Genomic DNA, 21,615 nt, shown 5'->3' with positions numbered 1-21,615 from the left:
CATATCTGATAAACAGCATGAAACTGCTAAAGATTAAAGAATTTCCTTTCACAACCCTTTTCTGAAACTACCCTAAAATGTATAATTGCTCATACTAAGAAACCATGTCTCATTCCCGTTTGGGTTACACAAGCATAAACATTATGTATATACACATTATGTTTGTCTAATCTTCCTACCTCACTAATGTAATGTGTAAATTTACATTGTATATTTTGTTCTGAATATCATAGGGTAGCATTGGACTGTAAAACCCCTACAGATGACAACTAATCACGCTTCTGTGATCAACTCTAAGAATCTCCCCCCCCAAAATATACCAAAAAGCAGAAGTATCTGAGAAGTGAAGGAAACGTGTCAAAAAACTGCTTGATGCAAGTCAGAGTGGATGCAGTTTAAAATTAATGGAATTAAGAAGAATGTTCAATAATAGCAATATGCAATGGGGGGCTTGCCAAATGTGAGTAATGAACGGATATACGCAAATGGCACACAGGAAGTCATGTTAGCACACCTTCTTCAACCCAAGGCCCAAAGGAAAACAACATCAGTAATAACAACAATCCTCCTGGCGTTATCTCTGTATGTCTAACAAACCTGGTCAACTTTTGTAGTACAGCTGGCTGTTGACTGACATGTAACTTGTATTATTGTGGTTCATTCTTAAATGGCGTTGCAAGATCTTTATTCAGTACCTACTGTACCACACCAATGACACCAACCTGTTTCCAATGACGTCAGGTTTCTGGAAAACCCATGGTTTATACAATACTATTTCAACTTTGTAGCTCTGGGGGCATTCCACTGTGACATCATTGTGCAGAGGCAGTGTATTAGCACAATAATGGGAGCAATAGTCCTATTTTTGCAAGCACTGTTTTTATCAAACCTTGCTCACCCTGTGGCAGCATGTGAAACACAGTCTGTTTCCTTTTGGGGGCCTGCTGAAAGGCACACTTCCTGTAACCTGCCCAGAAGAACAATACAGAAATGAAAGGGAAATTGATTATAAACTCAGTAAGTACTTTAATAGGTATTCATTAGACCTATTTTTTTAGACGTATTAAGTTTTCTGCTGCTGTAGCCAATCCACTTAGTGGTTTGATGTGTTGGCTGTTCAGAGATGCTTTTTGCTTTTTACTTTCAGAGGCTTTGTACATGTGCTTCTTCTGTGAAAGAAATGAAGAATCTGAAATATTGTAAAATCATATATATACATACATATCCATCTGCCTGGTTGTACATTTAAAAAAAATTAAAGTCAGAAAGAGAGATTGGTACAGCACGTGAATCTTCACATAAGCTTTATAAAATTTAATACAGTATTTGGTCAACAGTCCTTCGTATGGTGGTACATTCCCAAATGTTATTATACAAAAAGCACAGTGCTCAAATATATTACTGGCTAAAATGCATTTCAAACTGACACTGAAAATAAAGTGTGGCATGAATTTATTTTAAAAGTATTTATCAGCGAGAGGGAGAGAGATTGCTGAATATACATTTATTAATATCACAGTACAAAATACAGCATCAGATATAAGTGGGTGTTTTTCCAGGGAGCTACAGGCTCAAGTTATCTTCCTGTAGCTCAAGTGTGTGGGGGACATTGTTCTGTTGTACAGTCATACGCTGTGCAGCATCGTAATCTGTGTAGTCTAACACAGAGCCACTGCCCTCTGATGCACTGCCCTCGAAAATATTGCCCTGTGATCCACTACCCTCCAGCTGTTGCACCCTTCCTTCAGCTGTGAGAAACCCGAGGTCCTGCCAGGCCAAGGGCCACTGCTCTCCTGAACCCCCGTCTGTGGATGACTGCTCTCCGGAACCCCAGTCTGTGGACGTCTGCTCTCCTGAACCGAACTCCATAAACAGTCCACTTGCCCCGGAACCATCAGCAGACTGCAGGTCCAAGTCAAGACTTCCCTTCATTCTGGAGAAATGCAGAAAACCAGAAACCAGTTAAGGGTGGTGATGTGCCCCCCCATTCCCGCAGTGCTTTTGTCCCAACTGCTGTCCTGCAGTTCTATAAGACAATTTGCAGGGAGGTTGTTCCAAGCATGTTGGAGAACTTGCCACAGTTCTTCTGCAGACGTTGCTCTTTGCTTCTGATCTCTGACAGCCTTGATCAAGTTTTATGTAAAAAGTAGTCAATTACTTACAGTAATATGTAACTTAAAAAAAATATATATATATACAAAAATGTCTCTGTAAAATTAAATATTTGGGAAAATCTCAAATGTGTTATTTTATACTAACACACACACACACACACACACACACACACACACACACACACAAAACATATATAGAATAAAGTCTAGGGTGCCTAAGACTTCTGCACAGTACTGTATGAATCGAGAGTATGTGTAAGAATATGAGCTCTGGATAAGAACATCTACTGCCAAATGATTTTATTTTATGTACTCATGACTGCATAAAATAATTGTATTTGAATCATGTTGAGGATATTTTGGATACATTTGGATCAATTCCAGTTGTCTTCATACCAAAATGTTCCCCAATATTTTTTTATGGCTTTGCAGTATGTACATATTTTGTTTATGTATGAATTGGAAATTGTGATCTACACCAACAACAATGTCCAATTAGACACGACTGAACCGTACCTACTAATAGCTACTTTTAATTACACATCTGTGCTTCACACATTTGAAATGGCTCCAGACATTACAGTGCAGTGTAATGTAGGAATTACATCCCTTTTTAGGGGACCAAAGTAATTGGGTTGGGTTCTCATATGTGTGTGTTTAGTCAGGTGTACTCAATTGCTTCCTTAGTGCAGGCATAAGAAAGCTTTCAGTATTTAGTCCTGATTCTAAGCTTTTGATGGCCTTTGGAGTCTGTTATTTGCATTTGTTAACATGATGATTTGTGAGTTATGGCAATGAGAGTCATGGAAGCGATAAGATGAGACAAGGAGTCAGACAATCAATATGTACCTGCCAAAACCACCCCCACCACCATGTTTCACAGTTGAGGGGGGGGGGGGGGGGGGGCGCATTGGTTTTTGGTCAGTTCCTTTTCACTGTTTTTGCAGCTAACTAGTGGTTGTATCTTGCAATATAGCCTCTGTAGATCTGTTTGTGAAGTCTTCTGTGGATAGTAGTCGCTGAAACATTCACGCCTGCCTCCTGAAGAGTGTTTCTGATATGTCTTTTACCAGCACGAAGGAAGCGATTAATACACCTGACTAATCAAAAACAGCTGAGAAGCTGTCCAAGTATTTTTGGTCCTGATATGAATGTGAACACCTTCAAATTAATGGTGATAGTCTGCACTTCAACCTCATATTCATTGTTTCATTTCAAAACCAATGTGCTGGAGTACATAGGCAAAAGAACAGAAATTGTACCACTGTCCAAATACTTACGAACTGCATTGTATATACACAGGTTTACAGATTATTCTTGTCATCAAATCTAAAGGATAGGTTAGTTAACCAAATTAACCAATTTGGCATACCATTATCATGAAATCATGCAATTCTTTGGTTAAAGAAAGAGGGAATGGGACTACAACAACCCACATTTTAAACTGCAAATGTGTGACAATGGTGGACTGGGCAAAAAAACAGGGAGCACCTACAGAGATCACCATCAGGCCTGTTTGCTGAGCGTGACAAATGCCTGATAAATCCTTATTGGTTGCCAGAGAGGCCTTTTTTTGTAATGCCCTGGAACTTTGATTGTGGAGACCCACATACCGATCACACACACTTCCTCCTCTTATGCAGGTACTTTTTGGCTAATTCAGCTCGATATAAAGGACAGACCCAGAATATTGACATTGACATTCAACAGTCTCCCTGGCTTGTTAGATGGCATCATCAAAGCACAGCAAAAAAAAGACTAATATTGATATATTAATTTTGTTGGCCTGCCAAACACACTTAGCATTACGGCATAGTTATCTTTCTTGAAAAGAAGGGATTGCTAAAAACGCAGCTCATCTGCAATGCCTGAGGCTCTTTTTTTTAACACTGGTGATTATCTTAATTAGAAATTTGACATGCCTTGTATTACATTTTACATTTACATTTTTGTCACTTTTAATCCAAAGCGACTTACAAGTGCATAGGTTCTACCATAAGTCAAAGCATCACATCCAGAACTAGGAAAATACACATGAAATGCTGTTCTAAACATAGTCATTTTTTTTGGGGGGGGGGGGGGGGGGGGGGGGGGTTAGACAAGGATTGGGATATTGGGATATCAGAAAGGAGGGATGGGGGAAATCATGAGTATATCAACAATAGGTACTCATTGACAAAAGATATAAGTACCAGAAGGTTGAAGTCTTTATAACCTTTCCGTAAGAACTATAGAGCTAAAGAGTGTGTTAAATTACTTTTGAGAAAGAACATCATGCTTCTCCAGCACAGAAAAGCATCTTAAGACACTTTTATGAACTTTATCATTTTGTTCTCAGCAGCTATTTCTCAACATCACTCCCCAAAGATCTGGCGCAACGTTTACAAATGTGAGCCAATCCTTACCAGACTTTGCAACCTGACATGCTTCAACATGTGTTCCCACTGTACAGCTTTGTGAAAGTCACACAGTGATCACTGACGGTAACTCACATGTCCTGTACTGCAGATGGAGGGAGGCGATCCCTGGGCCCAGGCAGGTTCATCCACGGACCCCACTCTTTCAAACAGTTTGCATGTCTGTCATCTGGTCTGCATCTCACCCACACATATCTCCCTTTAGCTGGGGCTCCTATGAGACATGACAAAGCACCACACAACAGATTAACCTCCTTTAGTTCTCATCTCTAAAGGTAAAATCATAAAGGGAAACCCTTACTGACTTTATGTATACATATTTTATCTGTATTATTAATAATGACAGGAAAAAGGTTGTTACTGATATGAACCATAATTTGAGTCCGTAAAAAATGATGTATTATGTGTGCTACATATCTGAACATTATATAATAATAATAATAATAATAATAATAATAATAATAATAATAAATCAGTCACACATAAGATACAAACCGTGACGGCAATATCCGTAATGAAACTCAACTGCGTAACAAACGAACCCACTACTTGTTCCGCTTTAAAACACTTAGTATTTAACTAGAAAACATCCATAAGATGTAATTATTAAATACGCATCTGAAAATGTTGCCTACCTTCTGCATCTTGTCCCAGCAAGTTGAACACTAGAAAAGCGATCAATATTTTAAGCAAGTGTCCCATCCTTAATAAGTGACAAGCGACGGAGTTATACCCTATAAACTGAACTTGACTGAAACAAGCCTACTAGAAAAAGTTAATCGTTCCGGGCTGCAGACCTAGCCCACTTATGCGTCATTATTTCCGTAAATGAAACGACGTCAGTTTGGCAGAAAATGTAACTTCGGCAAAATAAAGTTCCCCATGTATCGCACGCAAATGGCTGGGACTGTTAGATTGCATAACCACAGTTAATATAGCACATAATGCGCGTGCTACATGCAGATAAGATTATAAGGCTTAACAATTCTAGCACGTTTATAAATACTGACACCAACCCCCTTCCGCTACTTATGATATACGAGTTTGACATTTTATAAATGTTTCGCGTCTTCTGTTAACTTCGCTAAAACAATATAATCTTCATCCGAAGGAGACATTACTGAAGGCTACAACACGATAAAATCAATAAAATTTATTTTTCTTTCCTATTATAACATGATTTACAAATCTTGAAATTATTAAAATAGCAAACTGATTCTCTGATCTTTCAACTCATCCTTTGAAAAACACCAAGGTTTGAGCAATTTACCATTACTATGACTAATTTACTTTACGAATTCCAGCGAACCCAAGATGCTATCCCTATAACATTATTACCCTGTGGTCAGTGCCAAAACGAATAAACTTCAGTGTTGAGACGTGATTGCAAGCATGATTGCACATTCCGTTTGTGGGACATGGCAGTGTATTGTGATTTTAACTGTTGATAAAGTAATGGAGCAAGTCTATTCTGCTAAAGCTGTCACCCATTGCAGGTGTCCATGCAGTAGCCGAGTGCGACAGCCATTGGCATAACGCTAATGTACACTGTGATTGTAAAGGGGCTATGAGATCATGGAAAAAAACCGTAAGCAAATAGTCGTACAATTTCGGTTGTTTTGGCTCTGTACTTGGATATTTGAAATGAAACCATGAATACTTCTAATTTTATTTAATCGTTTATTTATCAGGGGCAATAAAAGTAGACGTTGTTACAGGTTGAAAACCTGCACAAGCGCTGCATCCAGGGTTTCTAGCCAAAGCAAAGGTATCAATATCGGGTGGGTGACTCCTGAGGGAATTACAGTCCTTTTTATACATAGATGACTTCACAAGTGTTTCTGGTCAGTTAGGTGTGTTCGATCGCTACCTTAATGACTAAGTGAACAGGTAAGCTAACATAAAAGTAAGTAATCCATATCTCATCACATAGGTTGAATATTTTGTGTCTAATAAAAAATATGTATTTTGTTTTGTTAAGACGCTTAGTTAGGGTTTTATGTTGTGTATTCATTTAGGTAAATGGATTGCATTTATATAGCGATTTTAACCCCCTAATGCTTTACAATTAATGCCTCTCATTCAAATTTTCTCTCTCTCACACACACACACACACACACACACACACACACACACACACACACACACACACACACAGGCAGGGGGGATCGAACTGGCAACCCCCGACTGCCAGACAACCGCACCTACCTCCTGAGCTAATTATTTGTTAATTACAGTGTGGCCATTATAGTAGTGAGTAGTGTTTTGTCTTACTTTGTTCATTTCTTTGCCATTGTTCCTTTTTTCCTTTCCTGAGTGTTTGATTGTTGTGAGTGCACTTGTAAATCATCACTCTCAGTCTTTTTGTTTAGCATAACTATAGTAATATAGGTATGTCCCGTTCTGTTTCCCGCCAGCTCTTACCATTTTACCCATACTGTTATGATCCACACCACCCCCGCGACCATTTTTGGGTCATAACAAGATGAGTCCTGTCTGGGTTGTAGGAGCTCAGCTATTCTGCAGAGAAGAAGAGCTGGACTGAGACCAGGCCACAGAGACAGGAATGTAAATCAGACTGTTGGCTGTACCTCCTGTATCCTTAGCATTCTGTCACATACTTGAGAGTATACCCAGGTTCCTCCCAAGATTTCTTCCCAGTGGGGAGTTTTTGTCACCAGTGTTTTTCTTCTCTTTTTTTTTTTTTGCTCAATTTTCTTTTGTATTTCCACTGTAAACATCTGTAAGCATTTTCTCCAGTTTGTAATGGAAAATTGTGCCATGCGGTTGCCTGACAGTGTTACACACCACTGTTAGGAATATTCTCCCGCGGTGGAATTCAAATAAACTGGTGAAGTAACACACTGATGACCACTTCTCAATTGAAAAGCTTTCTTAACAGTGCGCAAAGGTTGATTCAGTGTGCAAAGGGCAAAGGGAGAACAGTGCACAAAGAGCTGCTCTGACAAGCCTTCCATCTGAATCTCAACATGTTAACCTAAAGTGAGGGTTTAAGTAGCCTGGTTAGGGGGGGAGGACACATGACAAATGGCAGGAATAAACATTCCCATGAAGGAATCGCAGTGCCCCCAGACATCCTGGGGATCCCCATTGTGTCTGTGTGGGTGTGCGTGTGTGGATGTGTATACAAAATGAAGGTAACCCAAGAACCACTTAGAGTGAAACAGTTAATGTGATATGATAAATCTAACTAAAAGGCTCAAACCCAACACCACAAAGCATACTGTCAGCTGCTAATAAGCAGATGCCCCCACAACCATGTTCTGCTAGTTCCTGGTCATATTTAACTAATGACAAAACCTAATCAACAAAGATTCTAATCTGTATTGTCAAAGCTCTGGCTGGAGTAACACTACTGTCAACTGAAGTGCCCTGGACTCACTTTCAAGGCCAAGAATGAGTCTCATTTCTCATTTGTAAAAAAGGAGAATTGAAATTGTACCCACCATTTTCCAGATACCAGTGCTTTTTCACTTTAGCTCAGATTTCTGAAGGCAGATCCCCGCCTTTCTATTTCTGTTATTCTCCAGAATTTCCCAGTTGTTCATTGTGTCACCTGGCCAATAAAAAGATTTCAACACAAAGAGAGAATATTATAAACATGCAATTATCAATACAATTTGTGACACATTTATGTAAACATATTATTTTTGTTTACATTGTTCAGTTTTAACAGAACGTAGGATATTTTTGGAACTCATAAATATAATAATTATCAGGTATCTTAGAGCAATTTATTAGGAATTTTGTAATAATATAGTATTAACCCAGATAACCTACTGAAGTAAATAATTGTATAAATAAAAGATTCAGAGACCAAGGAAAGGAAGAGATTGACCCTGATCATGCATCCGGTCAAAAATCTCTCAGAAGAGTGCAGTTATGAGTGTGGCCAAGCCAAACTAAGCCAAAACAGGCTACAAATCAACTACAGAAGTATTCAATTTGTACAAAGAATCTCCTACAGCTGTCATGGAGACAATGAGATTCACAGCAGTTAGGGAAAACAGTGTTGGGAACGTACTGCTTGGACTGGCCAACAGACCAATGCATTTGCCACAGCAATGAGTGTCATCATGGGAGGCATTTTGTTGTATTATTCTTCAACTTATTCCTGGCAGCTTGGCTCCAGTTAAACACAGTTTGAGCTTTGTAAAATGTGTTTCTGGTTAGAAAATACATGTACAAAGCCACATTAAAATGATTTTGCAAAAAGAGGTTGTAGGGGCTCGGACATTTAGTTCACAGAGGGATGCACCTGACTAAATGAACTGTATTCATTGCATTACACTATTAATACTTATTAATGGCTTATTTTAATGTGCCCAGTCTTCAGACAACAGAGATTTGACGAACGGCAATAACAGACTCCATAGGCAATTATAAGGCTGAAAAATAAGAACAGTCAGATACATAGGCCAAAGAATATAAATATTTTGGAACATCATATATGATGTGATCTCAGTATTCATAAAGGACCTGGTAGGCTAAGGAAGACCTCTACAATTGATGGACGAAGAATTCTCATCTTAATGAAGTGAAACCCCCCAAACCTGTCCAACTGATCAGAAACACTCTTCAGGGGGCAGTTGTGGATGTGTCAGTGACTACTGAACACTTCACACACAGAACTAGAGGCTTCACTGCAAGATGCAAATCACTGGTTAGCTTAGCTGCAAAAACAGGATGGCCAGGTTTTGGCATGCTAAGAAGTACCTAAATGAGTACCTAAAAAGGTCTTGTGGACAGATGAGAGCCAGATTGATTGTTTTAGAGTGATGGCAAGAGAAATGTGTGGAGGCTAAAAGGAACTGCCCATGAAACATGGGGTTGGGGGTGTTATACACTGCTCAAAAAAATTAAGGGAACACTTAAGGGACACATCAGATCTTGATGGACGATGTATTCAAGTTGAAAATCTTTACTGATGTACATTGTATAATTTGTTGAGAACAAAATGAAGTAACAACGGTCAAAGGAAACCAAAATCGACAACCCATTGAGGGGTGGGTTCAAAATCACACTGATAATCAAAGTAAAAAATTGAAATCACAGGCTGATCCAACTTGTGTGAATTTTATCAGGGCAACTCATAATGTGACTCAGTAGTGTGTATGGCCCCCACGTACCTGTACGTAATCCTGACAACGTCTGGGCATGCTCCTGATGAGTCGGCGGATGGTGTCCTGGGGGATCTCCTCCCAGACTTGGATCAGGGCATCAGTGAGCTCCTGGACAGTGTGTGGCGGTACATGGCTCCCCTGGACAGGGGGGCGACATGGCTCCCCTGGACAGGGGGGCGACATGGCTCAGGCAGTAAGAGCAGTTGTCTGGCAGTCGGAGGGTTGCCGGTTCGATCCCCCGCCCGGGCTGTGTCGAAGTGTCCCTGAGCAAGACACCTAACCCCCAAATGCTCCTGACAAGCTGGTCGGGGCCTTGCATGGCAGCCAATCGCCGTCGGTGTGTGAGTGTGTGTATGAATGGGTGAATGGAGAAGCATCAATTGTACAGCGCTTTGGATAAAGGCGCTATATAAATGCCTGCCATTTACCATTTACTTGGCGGCGTCAGATGCACCGTCCCATAGGTGCTCAATTGGACTTAGGTCAGGGGAACGTGAGGGCAAGTCAATGGCATCAATGCCTTCCTCATCCAGGAACTGCTTACACACTCTGGCCACATGAGGCCAGGCATTGTCCTGCACCAGGAGGAACCCAGGGCCCACTGCACCAGTGTAAGGTCTGATAATCAGTCTGAGGATTTCATCCTGGTACCTAATAGCTGTCAGGGTACCGTTGGCTACGACATGGAGGTCTGTGCGACCCTTCAAGGATATGCCTCCCCAGACCATCACTGACCCACCGCCAAACCGGTCATGCTGGATGATGTTACAGGCAGCATAATATTCACCACGGCGTCTCCAGACTCTTTCACATCTGTCACATGTGCTCAGTGTGAACCTGTTCTAATCTGTGAAGAGAACAGGGCGGCAATGGCGGATCTGCCAATTCTGGTGCTCTCTCGCGAATGCCAATCAAGCTGCACAGTGCTGGGCTGTGAGCACAGGTCCCACTAGAGGACATCGGGCCCTCATGCCTCCCTCATGGAGTCTGTTTCTGACAGTTTGGTCAGAAACCTTTTTGGGGGTTGTCTTGCTTTTGCATCTCCATTGCACCTGTTGTCACTTTCATTTGCACCAAAGCAGGTGAAATTGATTCACAATCACATGCGCTTCCTAAATGGACAGATTAATATCCCTGAAGTTTAACTGACTTGGTGTTACACTGTGATGATTAAGTGTTCCCTTAATTTTTTTTGAGCAGTATAGTTTGGGCATTATAGTATGGTTGCAACAGTTGCTGGCTCAAGTTGCCTCCAAATGCCTCCAAACTCATTGGACAGTGCTTCATCCCACAGCAAGGCAATGATCCCAGACACACACCAGTGTTCTCTTTCTATTTTAATGGTAATATATTTAGAAATTAGGGTCATATATAACCCCAGTTGGTCATTAGTTGTGTGTGAAATATGTTTGTCGCTTGAGGGTTAATGATAATCCAAACAGGTTTAGTGTATGCCTCTGACTGTTGTTTTTCTTATTTCCTTGCCGCATAATGGCTTCCTTGACTTTCATTGGCACAACTCATTGGTCCTCATATTAACAAATGCAAATAAACTCCACAGGCAAAAGCCTTGAATCAAGACTAGATAGTGAAAGCTTTCTTATACCTGCACCAAGGAAGCGATTGCATACAACTGACTAATCAGAAACAGTTGTCCAATTACTTTTGGTCTGCTAAAATGGTGGGACATAGTAGAAAAAGGAATGCGTTTCCTACATGGATCAGCTAATATGAATGTTAATACCCTCAAATGAAAGGTGACAGCCTGCACTGTGAACTTTTTTTTTTTTTAAGATATTTTTTTAGGCCTTTTTTCAGCTTTATTGGACAGTATAGTACAGAGAGACAGAAAGAATGAGAGCGAGAGAGAGGGGAAGACATGCGACAAATGTCTGACGGTCGGATTCGAACCGCCGACGTCGCGGCTCGCAATGAGCATGGGGTCAGTGCTCTACAGGCTGCGCCACCGAGACACCCGTGAACTCATTTTTTAATTTCAAATCCAATGTGCTGGAGTACAGAGCCAAAAGAACAGAAATTAGAACACTGTCCAAATACTTACAGACTGCACTGTAAATAAAGGGAGCTGGTTATAAGCATTCCTATTTTACACTAATATGCAGTATAAACATGCCATAGCCTGTCTTAACCATATTGCAATAAGCTCTGGGATGACTAATTATTTTACACATATACTCATATAAACAGTATTTCAATCTGAGCTGCATGTGAGTGAAAACAGCAGAAAATATATCCTGTGCCTGAGGTTATATTCTCTGAATTATGAAAGTAAATTCTGTGTTATTTGCATTGTGTGATGTCTTTGTTACATCAAAGTAAGTGTATTTATATAAATCTCTTTCCCATTTCAAAAGTTGGCAAGCAGGGACAGGGGTCAAGTTAAAATATTAGATTAATTGAACAAAAAATTGTGATGTACAGGTACGTGTGAGCATTGCGTGTTGAAGAATAAAAACCTGAATTCACCAGTTCAAAAAGGAGCATAATGTTGCATCCAAATGAATACACAGAGAACTTCAGCTTCATTGTCAGAACGGAGCTATGAAGAGTTCAAGATACTGCATATTTGGAACATTAGGCATAAACACTGGATGAAAAATGATATCTTTAGTGAGAACATTCAGGGTCAATAAGTCAAAAACAAGGAAGCAGACAAACTAGACAAACTAATCTGTTGCTTTGCTGAAAACTCATATTGAGATGGCCAGTCTTTGTGTACCCCAAAGCATACAAATTATCTATGTTTTTGATTATCTTAGGTTTCATAGGAGCTGTAAAATGTTTTAGTGCTCTGGATTTCAGTGCAGTAATGTACCCCACAGTCTAGCTTGAGAATGGCCAGGGCTGGGTAGTTCCAACATTGGTAGAAACTATACAGTTGGACAGAGTGGCAAAACTGTCTGATGAGACGAGTCTGTGTGGTTCAATGTTCACAGGCACATTGCTGCATTATGCCTTCAGAATTAGCAAGCTAGGCAGCGGTTGCTCTCTTCTGTCCCTACTCCTAAGACCAAAGTCTCTTAATGTGGTGAATGATGCCTTTCAGTCAGAAAGAAAGAGGAAACTGGAAGGAGCAGAAACTGGGAGAGGTAGCAAGAGGGTGTGTTGCTTGTAGCAACTTGCTTGGAGACCCCCTAAGGGTTTTAGGAGAGAGAACCTGTTATACTGGCTGGAAGCTGTTTGTCTGTTTTCCTTCTAACATGCAAGTGGATTAATAATAAATTGCTCTTCATAAAAAAGCTTTCATTAGCAGCTGTGGAGATGTCAGTGAAAAGGAAAAACTCCCCTCAACCACCAACAATATATAACATCCCCTGTGGGATTTTAGTCAGTTAAACTCAGGGATTTTTTTTCACTGACCTAAGCAGACAAAGACCACAGTTGCAGAGTTGCTTGGTTTAACGTCTTATCATGGCATTCATTTCTGGTTTTTGCCCTTTCATACTGAAGGGGCAGCAAGTGCACAGAGCAGTGTTCAGTGTTAAATCAACTCTCAGAGAGTACAACTGATTGATTGTGGATTTACAGATTTACTGTTGCTGGAAATGTACTGTTTTGCATGATGACCGTTTAACTCTATGTTTATGAGGGTCAGCACTTCTGTAGTGAATTAAAAATTCTCCCACACAATAAAAAAGGGCCTAAATGAATAAAATAAATTTTCAACTGCTATTCACAAACTCATAAATTAGGCTTTTATTAGACTTAATCTTTGACTTATTGATCTTCTGCTGCTATAGCATATCCACACAGGTTTGACATATTGTGTGTTCAGAGATGCTCTTCTGCATAACACTGTTGTAATGTGTGGTTATTTGCATTACTGTCACCTCCCCGTCAGCTTCGATCAGTCTGACCCTTCTCCTCTGGCCTTTCTCATTTTTGCCCGCAGAACTGCTGCTCCCTGGATGTTTTTTGTTTGCATTTCACACCATTCTCTGCAAACTCTTGAGACTGTTTTGCATGAAAATCCTAGGAAATCAGCAGTTATAGAACTAATCAAACCAGCCCATTCGGCACCAACAATCATGCCTCGGTCGAAGTCATGAAGATCACACTTTTTCAACATTCTGATGGTGGATGTGAACATTAACTGAAGCTCCTGACCCACATCTGCATGATTGTATGCATTGCACTGCTGCCACATGATTGGCTGACTAGAAAATCGCATGAATAAGTACAGGTGCTCCTAATGAAGTATATAGTGTTGCATATATTCTGCATGGCACAGGGAATTTATAAAAGCACTCTGGCTCTAGAGTGAAACAGTCAATTGGTCATGTGAATTAAGCACATTCATACAACCGTCACAAAAAGGAACTGGAAATTGCGTTGCATTGCTCAACTCTTAAGAAATATGTCTTTCGTCATAAAAACATTATGAACATTATGAAAATGCATACTCAGAGCTACATGATCACAGAAGATTAGAACTTTTAAAATGAGAATTTTAGCCGAAGAATGACACAAAGCTTTCTGTGAAGGTGCTTGCTGTTAAAGCAGTGATGTGCAGGGAATCTATAGCAACAGAACCACCGGCGGTTACAAGTGCTGTAGGATGCAATGCCAGCATCAGCTCAGCGGGTAAACCGCATATTGCCAAGAAGCAGTTGCTGGCTGCATGCTTCTGCTTATTATTTGTTCTAGTTTTTTGCAGGGAAGTTAATTATTATGGAATTGGGGACGGAATGGAGAGCTGTCCACCCATAAAAAGAATGATACACCATAGTAGAGTCCCCTCCAAAGGTATTGGAACAGCAAAGCCAATTCCTTTGTTTTTGCTTTGAAGACACATCAGATGCACCTCACAGTGCAAGGATACTGAGCTGCCCTGCTTTTCTGTCTCACAGAAAAAGTGCTGTTTACCCGACAGGGGTGTTGTAACTGTCAGTCAGTTTAATCATGTATTCAAAATACGTCCCGACAGTTCAGGACCGAATCCGTGCCATGAAAACATTCTATGTAGGGAGCCAATAACCATTTTCTGTTTAAACATGTAACATAACAATTATAATAACTGGAACAAGTCCGTAATTCTAATATTATTGTTTATTTTGTATACACAGAATACCAATATTATCATGTCAGTTTGCAGAGACATGGCCAAACAAAATGACAGAATGCAAGCTATAGACAACAGGATGCAGATCATGCACATTCTGAGGACAGGTTAAATGTAAAGTTATGTGTAATGGGGGATTCACAGCATCTAAAGGCTTTATCAATATCACTGAAAGGAAAGGTGATTATAGCTGAAGGGGGAGTGCAGTGCACTGAAACTGACTGATAAGGCTTTAATTCTGTTGTTGTATCGTTTACAACAAGGCCAGCAGGGCTTTCAGTTTGAGGGGGCCTGTTGGACCCTCAGTTTGAAGAGCCCAATTTGGCCCTCAGTTTGAAGAGCTCAATTTGGCCCTCAGTTTGAAGAGCTCAATTTGGCCCTCAGTTTCAAGAGCCAAATTTGGCCCTCAGTTTGAAGAGCCCAATTTGGCCCTCAGTTTGAAGAGCCCAATTTGGCCCTCAGTTCCTCAGTTTGAAGAGCCCAATTTGGCCCTCAGTTTGAAGAGCTCAATTTGGCCCTCAGTTTGAGGGGACAAATTTGGCCCTCAGTTTGAAGAGCACAATTTGGCCCTCAGTTTGAGGGGACAAATTTGGCCCTTGGTTTCAGCGGGCCGGTTTGGCCTTAAGTCTGAGGAGCGAAGCGGTGCCCTCGGATGGTCGGGCCCAGTTTGGCCTCAGTTTGCAGAGACCAGTTTGGCCTTCAGGCGGTTGATCTTGAGGGGCAGAAGGCTGACCATCTCCTCACTGAGCTCCAGCTCAGTCTCCACGGCCTGCCGGGCCTCGGGGTGCTCCTGGCAGTACTGCACCAGGAAGTCGTAGCAGGAGAGGGAGTTGCTGAGGTTCTCCAGCTGCACCGTGGGGCTCGCCGAGATCAGCCGGCTGTGCAGCCTCGCAATACGAAACTTCGCCACCAGCGCCGGACGCAGCACCTCGTCCTCCAGCTTTTCCGGAAACTTCCCCTCTGGCGAGCGGATGGAGTCCAGGAACATCTGGTAGTACTTCATGGAGGCCGCGCAAAGGTGGTTGAACTTCTTGATGGAGTGAGCATCTAGCTCGTCCTGCTTGTCCGCGATGGCCAGCTTGAGGTCCATCATCTCGTAGTAGGTCTCGGCCAGCTCGAACTGCAGCTGCCGGCAGATGAGGAGGTAGTACTGGGCGTTCAGGTCGCGGCACAGCGGCTCCAGCATGTCCACCCTCCTCTTGTGCATCTTGCAGCGTCGCTCCAGGTCCTCCTCGAAGAAGGACAGGGCCTTGAACAGGGCGCTGTGGTCCTGCAGGATCTCGATGTGGTCCGTCACGTGCCCGTCCATCTGGAAGTACTCTTTGGACTGGTTGACGTGGGCTTGGCCGGTCAGGAAGACGGCGCGCGCCTCATCGAAGTCCAGGGGGAAGGCGCAGCTCACTTTCTCCTCGAGGCTGCAGATGGAGTCGAAGGTGTCACTTGAGCTGAACAGCACCGCGCTCTTCCTCCCCCTCTCCTTCTCGTCTTCCTCCTGCTGCCGCGACCTCTTCAACTCGGCCTGCCTGTCCGTGTCCAGCTCTCCAATGTTATCCTGAATAACCCCCACCCCACCCCACCCCACAGACATTTACCAAATGCAAACAAATCCCTGCAAACAACGTGCTACTTTGTAAAAATGTGGAATAAAGTAATCAGTATTGAACCATTTCATTAGAGCATTACACAGCCACTCAAACACATTTCTGCAACTTCTTTTTTTATTTACTGAAGCATTTCAGGTTAAGATCCATATAAAAGGGTAGAATGGCAGTGCCTGAGCTTTGAATTGACTGAATTATCCCAGAAATGTTGTGTTACAAGCCCAGTTCCCAAACCATTAGGATTGTTGCAGTGTTTAGTTTAATGGTCGGCGTACAGTACAGTGCACAAGCCTACACTGATGTCATTAACGCCACGTCAATACCATACCATGTTTTGTAGTGACAGGGTTCCCAACACCAATTTGTTTATGCCATCATTGATCATGAAGGACACTGCTTATAATGGGATTATACTCATTTAATATCTTATTAATTATGTTTAACATGTTATAAAAACTAAAAACTGGGCACCAATATTGTGGGTTGGTCTTCACTTCAAGTTATGCAAGCAGCCTAGCAGAGTTGTAAACTAGATTGTAGGCCGATTGCGCATTAATCATTCTTCAATGCCATAGATGCACTGCAGTTTTGTAAGATACTGTTTTTATTTGTTTATTGTAGTTATGTTTTTCCAGCGCTGATACCACTATATCTCTTTCATTAGACCTATTATTTATTTGAAAGAATTTTGGTTCCTTGCTGCAAAGTATTTTGTGAATTATTCAAATTTGAGTATTTATACTTCTGCCTCCTGAGTGTGTTAATCCGACAGCCCCCCCTAGTGGTGAGCATTGTTAATACTGGTATGATTCTAAAGATTCTCTGGCAGGGTTATGACAGAGTTTTTTTGGAAAATCAACAGATGAGATTTTGAGATAAGGAGTAAGAAACATTCATGAAAATCAAAGGAAACAGTATCAGATAAAGGTACCTCCAGGAGTTTCTTGGCATCCTGCAGGAGATTCAGGCAGTATTTGATCCAACATCTGGATATTTCAGCCCTCTTCTGACCAAGCTGCTCCCGTTTCTCAGATTCTGCCTCATCTAAAGCAAATGTCACAAAATACTTCAACAAGGCATGACATGCAGACAGTATGTATAACTTATAACTAACCACTCAGTGCAATGATGTAGCCAATTACCCAATATTAAACCCCTGATTTTCTCCTCAAATTCACAAATTTAAGTAAGATTGGACACCTACTTTCCTGGGCAGCAGCTTCAGATGGAACCTCCCCAGCCAGCCCGGCGATGACAGAGGCAGCTGCCAAACAGTGTCGGCCTTCCATGTAACAAGACTACAGACACAAACAGGTCAGATGGAGTGGCGTGGTAACAAGACACATAATGTCTAAGAAAATCATGTGACAGGTAACAACTTTTTAAACCATTCTCGGGACCTGGGGACTGCATTTTTTCCGACATTACTGCACTGATCATTACTATAGGAATTACTCTGCATGTACTGGCAGTCGCAGAAATAAGGCTTTCAGTAACCTAACCTTTTAACGTATGATTACTCTCAACTTCCATTCACTACTATAAGCAGTCTGATGTTGAACTGTTGTTTTGAGTTGGATACATGTACCTTGGTGATGTAGTACTGGGACAGAGTGGCCGCGTTGATGGCCCACTCCAGGGGCACAAACTGGTTGAACTGCAGCTGCCTCTGGAGGGTGCTGTGGCAGTAACGCCCTGCTCGCTCATACTGCTCCAGATTCTTGTACACTTGAGCCAGGTAATACAAGGTGTGGGTATAGGCCATTTCAAATCTGTTCAGACGAAAGAGAAAGCGTTGGGAGTGATCTATTCCTCAGTTTATCCCCTTATCTCGGTCCCAGCTTCCCGGCTTTTTGAAGTTAAACACATTGATCAAGGCCCAAAATCCTTGTGTGGAGACAGATGGACACGATATTCAAAGCATGTCCAGCAGGACATACAACTACACACACACAAACAAACAAACAAACAAACAAATACACAGACACCCACAGGTAACAAAAATGAGCAAATTCAAGAGAGCTGAAACAACATTACTGCTTTGTTCTCTCTTGTGGGGATAATGCCTCCTCTTCTACCATGAAAAAATCTGTGAGGTCCATAGGAGGCTGGCCAACCTTTAGACAAAAATAAATCAAATAAAAATAAATTAACAAATATTCAAAATGTCACAAATTTACGCTGTTTGTGCACAGTGAGAGCCACATCCATATCTGCTGTGCAGTGCAAAGTACACAGCTTAAAATGGTCTGAGAGAGAAGAATGTCAGATCACCATCCATCATGAAAATCACATACTTTTGAAAACTACACAATTAGTGTAAATTACAACTACACTATAATGAATGATAATTATTTTCTATGAAAACTGTCATGAAGCAACCAATTCAATGTAACCAATAGTAAGGGTGATACTGTATAGTATAGGGAATAGTATTTCCAGACGGAACATTTGCAAAACCTCCATTAGTTTTAAAATAACACACCTGTTTATAAATCAACACACAACACACATCTTACACACACTCCGTTTTTTAGTTATATTTTGAGCATGAGATGACGCAACGCAAAGGTACTTCCTTCCAGGAGGGATGAATGTAGGGCTCAACCATGCTCTAAAACAGACTATGGCTTGAGACAACACACCCACGAATGTACGGATACCGTGTAGTTGTAAAGCTGGCAAGTTACGAGAAACTAAAGTATCGAAGTATTAAATATTTTTTCATAAACCAGAGTACCCAGTTATTTTACCCAACACCTGACAAACTAAGCTTACCTCTTTCATATACCGAACATACATAGACTCCGCAGTCTCCAGGAATCCTTGCGCCTTGTCGATTTCATCTCGACCAGCCCAGAGGATGCCCAGTTGATTCTGAAAACGTCAGACCAATAATAGCGATATAAATTGCTAACAGTTACTTTGCAATTTAGCCAAACCAGGACATTGGCAGAATTACTGATATCCATCCCTATAATGAACAAACGGTATTTAGCCAGGCAGAATCGCACGTGCATTGAGAGGACAAGCTAATAAATAGTTAAATAACGTTAACTTAGCTAGTTAGCCGTTAGCATAAGCTACGCAGTTATCTGAACTAGTTCCTGCGAGAAAGAAATCACAACTGACATGCAAATAACGTAAATGAAACGTCACAGTTACTGTACATTGGCTAAGTTTAACTAACCAACGTCACATCAAATATAAATCATGAGGAAAATAAGTTAATTCAGAAATATTACCCTCGCCTGAATAAACACAGAGACGTTCTCTTGTGACACGGTGCATTTATCCAACAATTTAATGCAATTCATCAAATGTTCCTCTCCAGCAGACAGCTCCTCCGTCTCTACATGGTTTACACCCAGGTAATACTCAATCACTCCCAGTCTGGCTGCTCTTAAACCGGCAGGAGAATCACCAGCATGACCGGTGCCACTGCCTTCACCTTCTGGTTCTACTGGATCTGAACACTGTTCTTCTTGTGGCTGGTCATTGTCATCATTGTCATTTTCCCCTGCATCAAAGTTCTTCAGATCGCTGTATATCTCTTTCAAAAGCTCCCTGGCGTTGTACTTAGAGCGAAACGGATCATTCTCTGGGTCTTTTCGAGATTCAATCTCGGAGAGATTTTGAGCACGGCGAAATTTTTCGCAAATGGACCTCCATTCTGAACTGCTGAGAGAAGCCATTTTTGTCAGGCAAACGCAGATCAGGGCCTGGTTTCCAAGTAAGAAATAAACAGATTTTTCTATGTTGTGTGACTAGTGGCCGTTACTAATGACGTAAAAACAAGCAGACACGGCTGGCCTTCACCCGTGATGCTTTGCGAAGACAACCACTGACATGACGTCATTAATGATTCGGGGACATTCTATAATTCCATTTATGCGAAAGAAATAGCAGAACAATACTGCAATTTATAGGAGGGGTGATGACAAATGCATTTACAATATTTTTCAAGAGAGGAATTAATATATTTGCACCAAGTTGTATTATTGGAATATGACATTTCTGGAATCAGCAATGATTGCAAAAAAGATTATAGTGCGTTGTGGTATTGCAGGGCCATACAGTGGGTTTGGAACCCAGAGCAATGTCAATGAAGTTAAATAAAATAAAGTTAAGACAATTTACAGTTAGGTGAAAGTACCCATGTCAAATAGCTACATATATTTATTAAACATTATTATAACATGATAGCAGCAGTAAACATACAAGAAATGCGGTGAAATGGGTGAACGAGAAGCATCAATTGTAAAGAGCTTTGGATAAAGGCACTATATAAATGCCAACCATTTACCTTTTGTAAAACAAAATTAATGTTTTCTTATGTTCATCAGCAGTCACATTTACGGTACATGACACTGTCGACTATACACCAGGTCTGTTTGCAATCAATACAGTGGTAGGCCCATGTGATGCTGTAGTGATTAAGCCAGTTCTAACCATAGACTGTCTAAGGTTCTAACCTTACCTTTACAAGGACACCTACAAAATGCATTTCCAGGCACCTAATGAAATGGTATCAACTCTGTACTATTTTGTAATAAGTAAACACCACAAGGTGCTCATTGAAAATAATCAATACAATCTGGCATAGGCTATTCACTAGGTCAGATCTTCTCTCTCAAATTATTAAAATACATCCATAGCACAACAGGGAAAATATCACAAAGGGATTAGCTAAATGAAGCTAAGCGTAATGACAGTTTTATTGATCTATAGCCTATAGCTTGCATTACTTGTCATTTTGAATCTGTCATTGATAAAACTGAAACATACACAATTATCTACTAACAAACGCATTACTGCAAAGGGGTGAACTTAAGTATATGTTAGTGTTAGTGAATGTTCACTAAGCTATGCCGCTCTTCAGATTTGTTTCTCTCCTGCTTCAAGCTAGCCTCTGTCACAACAAATTTTATAATTTGTTGTGACAGCTCCATCCCGTATGATGTGACAAAAATGTGTCATGGAGTCCGTCTCCCGAGTGAAACCTGGGAGCACTGGACCATAGAATGTAGCCTGCACACGTGGACGCAGCCAGTAAACGGGAGTCGCTTTGTCTGTCTATGTGTAGCATATCACTCAATCTTAAAAACACATTGTACAGTGTCACAAAAAAATGCCCTATAAGAAATGTATTAATAATAATTAGAAATACCCGTAGCTAAACGCACTATGGCATGAAAAACTAATTCTTTTAGGAGCAACTGAACACAAAACAAACATGATGAAATAATTTAGTCG

General features: G+C 41.1%; 2 protein-coding genes across 2 annotated transcripts; both read right to left on the bottom strand.

Moving 5' to 3' along the window:
* Window positions 1-1,287: 1,287 nt before the first annotated feature.
* Window positions 1,288-5,323, bottom strand: srgn (serglycin). Its single transcript, XM_061228137.1, has 3 exons — window positions 5,167-5,323; window positions 4,607-4,745; window positions 1,288-1,933 (listed from the first exon to the last, which is right to left on the bottom strand). Exons 1-3 carry the CDS (start codon window positions 5,231-5,233, stop codon window positions 1,564-1,566), a joined length of 576 nt encoding a protein of 191 aa, XP_061084121.1. The 5' UTR covers window positions 5,234-5,323; the 3' UTR covers window positions 1,288-1,563.
* A 9,407-nt stretch (window positions 5,324-14,730) lies between these two features.
* kifbp (kinesin family binding protein) lies at window positions 14,731-20,164 on the bottom strand. The gene is made up of 7 exons (XM_061228022.1): window positions 19,605-20,164; window positions 19,138-19,236; window positions 18,397-18,476; window positions 17,948-18,131; window positions 17,564-17,657; window positions 17,291-17,403; window positions 14,731-16,310 (listed from the first exon to the last, which is right to left on the bottom strand). The coding sequence occupies exons 1-7, from the start codon at window positions 20,052-20,054 to the stop codon at window positions 15,432-15,434; spliced, it is 1,899 nt and encodes a 632-aa protein (XP_061084006.1). The 5' UTR covers window positions 20,055-20,164; the 3' UTR covers window positions 14,731-15,431.
* Between the last annotated feature and the right edge of the window lie 1,451 nt (window positions 20,165-21,615).

The sequence above is a fragment of the Conger conger genome, chromosome 18, assembly GCF_963514075.1.
Source record: "Conger conger chromosome 18, fConCon1.1, whole genome shotgun sequence".
NCBI classification, from domain to species: domain Eukaryota; kingdom Metazoa; phylum Chordata; class Actinopteri; order Anguilliformes; family Congridae; genus Conger; species Conger conger.
The sequence above is the reverse complement of the archived record's forward strand: the minus strand, read 5'-3'. Positions and strand labels throughout refer to the sequence as shown.

Bases quoted from the DNA above. Each gene is read 5' to 3' on its own strand.
- srgn (XM_061228137.1), bottom strand. From the start codon at position 5,233: ATGGGACACTTGCTTAAAATATTGATCGCTTTTCTAGTGTTCAACTTG. The intron at 4,746-5,166 runs GTAGGCAACATT...CATGTCTCATAG, and splicing joins GCTGGGACAAGATGCAGAAG to GAGCCCCAGCTAAAGGGAGA. The intron at 1,934-4,606 runs GTGAGTTACCGT...GCATTTCTCCAG, and splicing joins CCATCTGCAGTACAGGACAT to AATGAAGGGAAGTCTTGACT.
- kifbp (XM_061228022.1), bottom strand. From the start codon at position 20,054: ATGGCTTCTCTCAGCAGTTCAGAATGGAGGTCCATTTGCGAAAAATTT. The intron at 18,477-19,137 runs GTAAGCTTAGTT...TTTTGTCTAAAG, and splicing joins ATGTTCGGTATATGAAAGAG to GTTGGCCAGCCTCCTATGGA. The intron at 16,311-17,290 runs GTACCTTTATCT...GGGGTTATTCAG, and splicing joins ATGCCAAGAAACTCCTGGAG to GATAACATTGGAGAGCTGGA.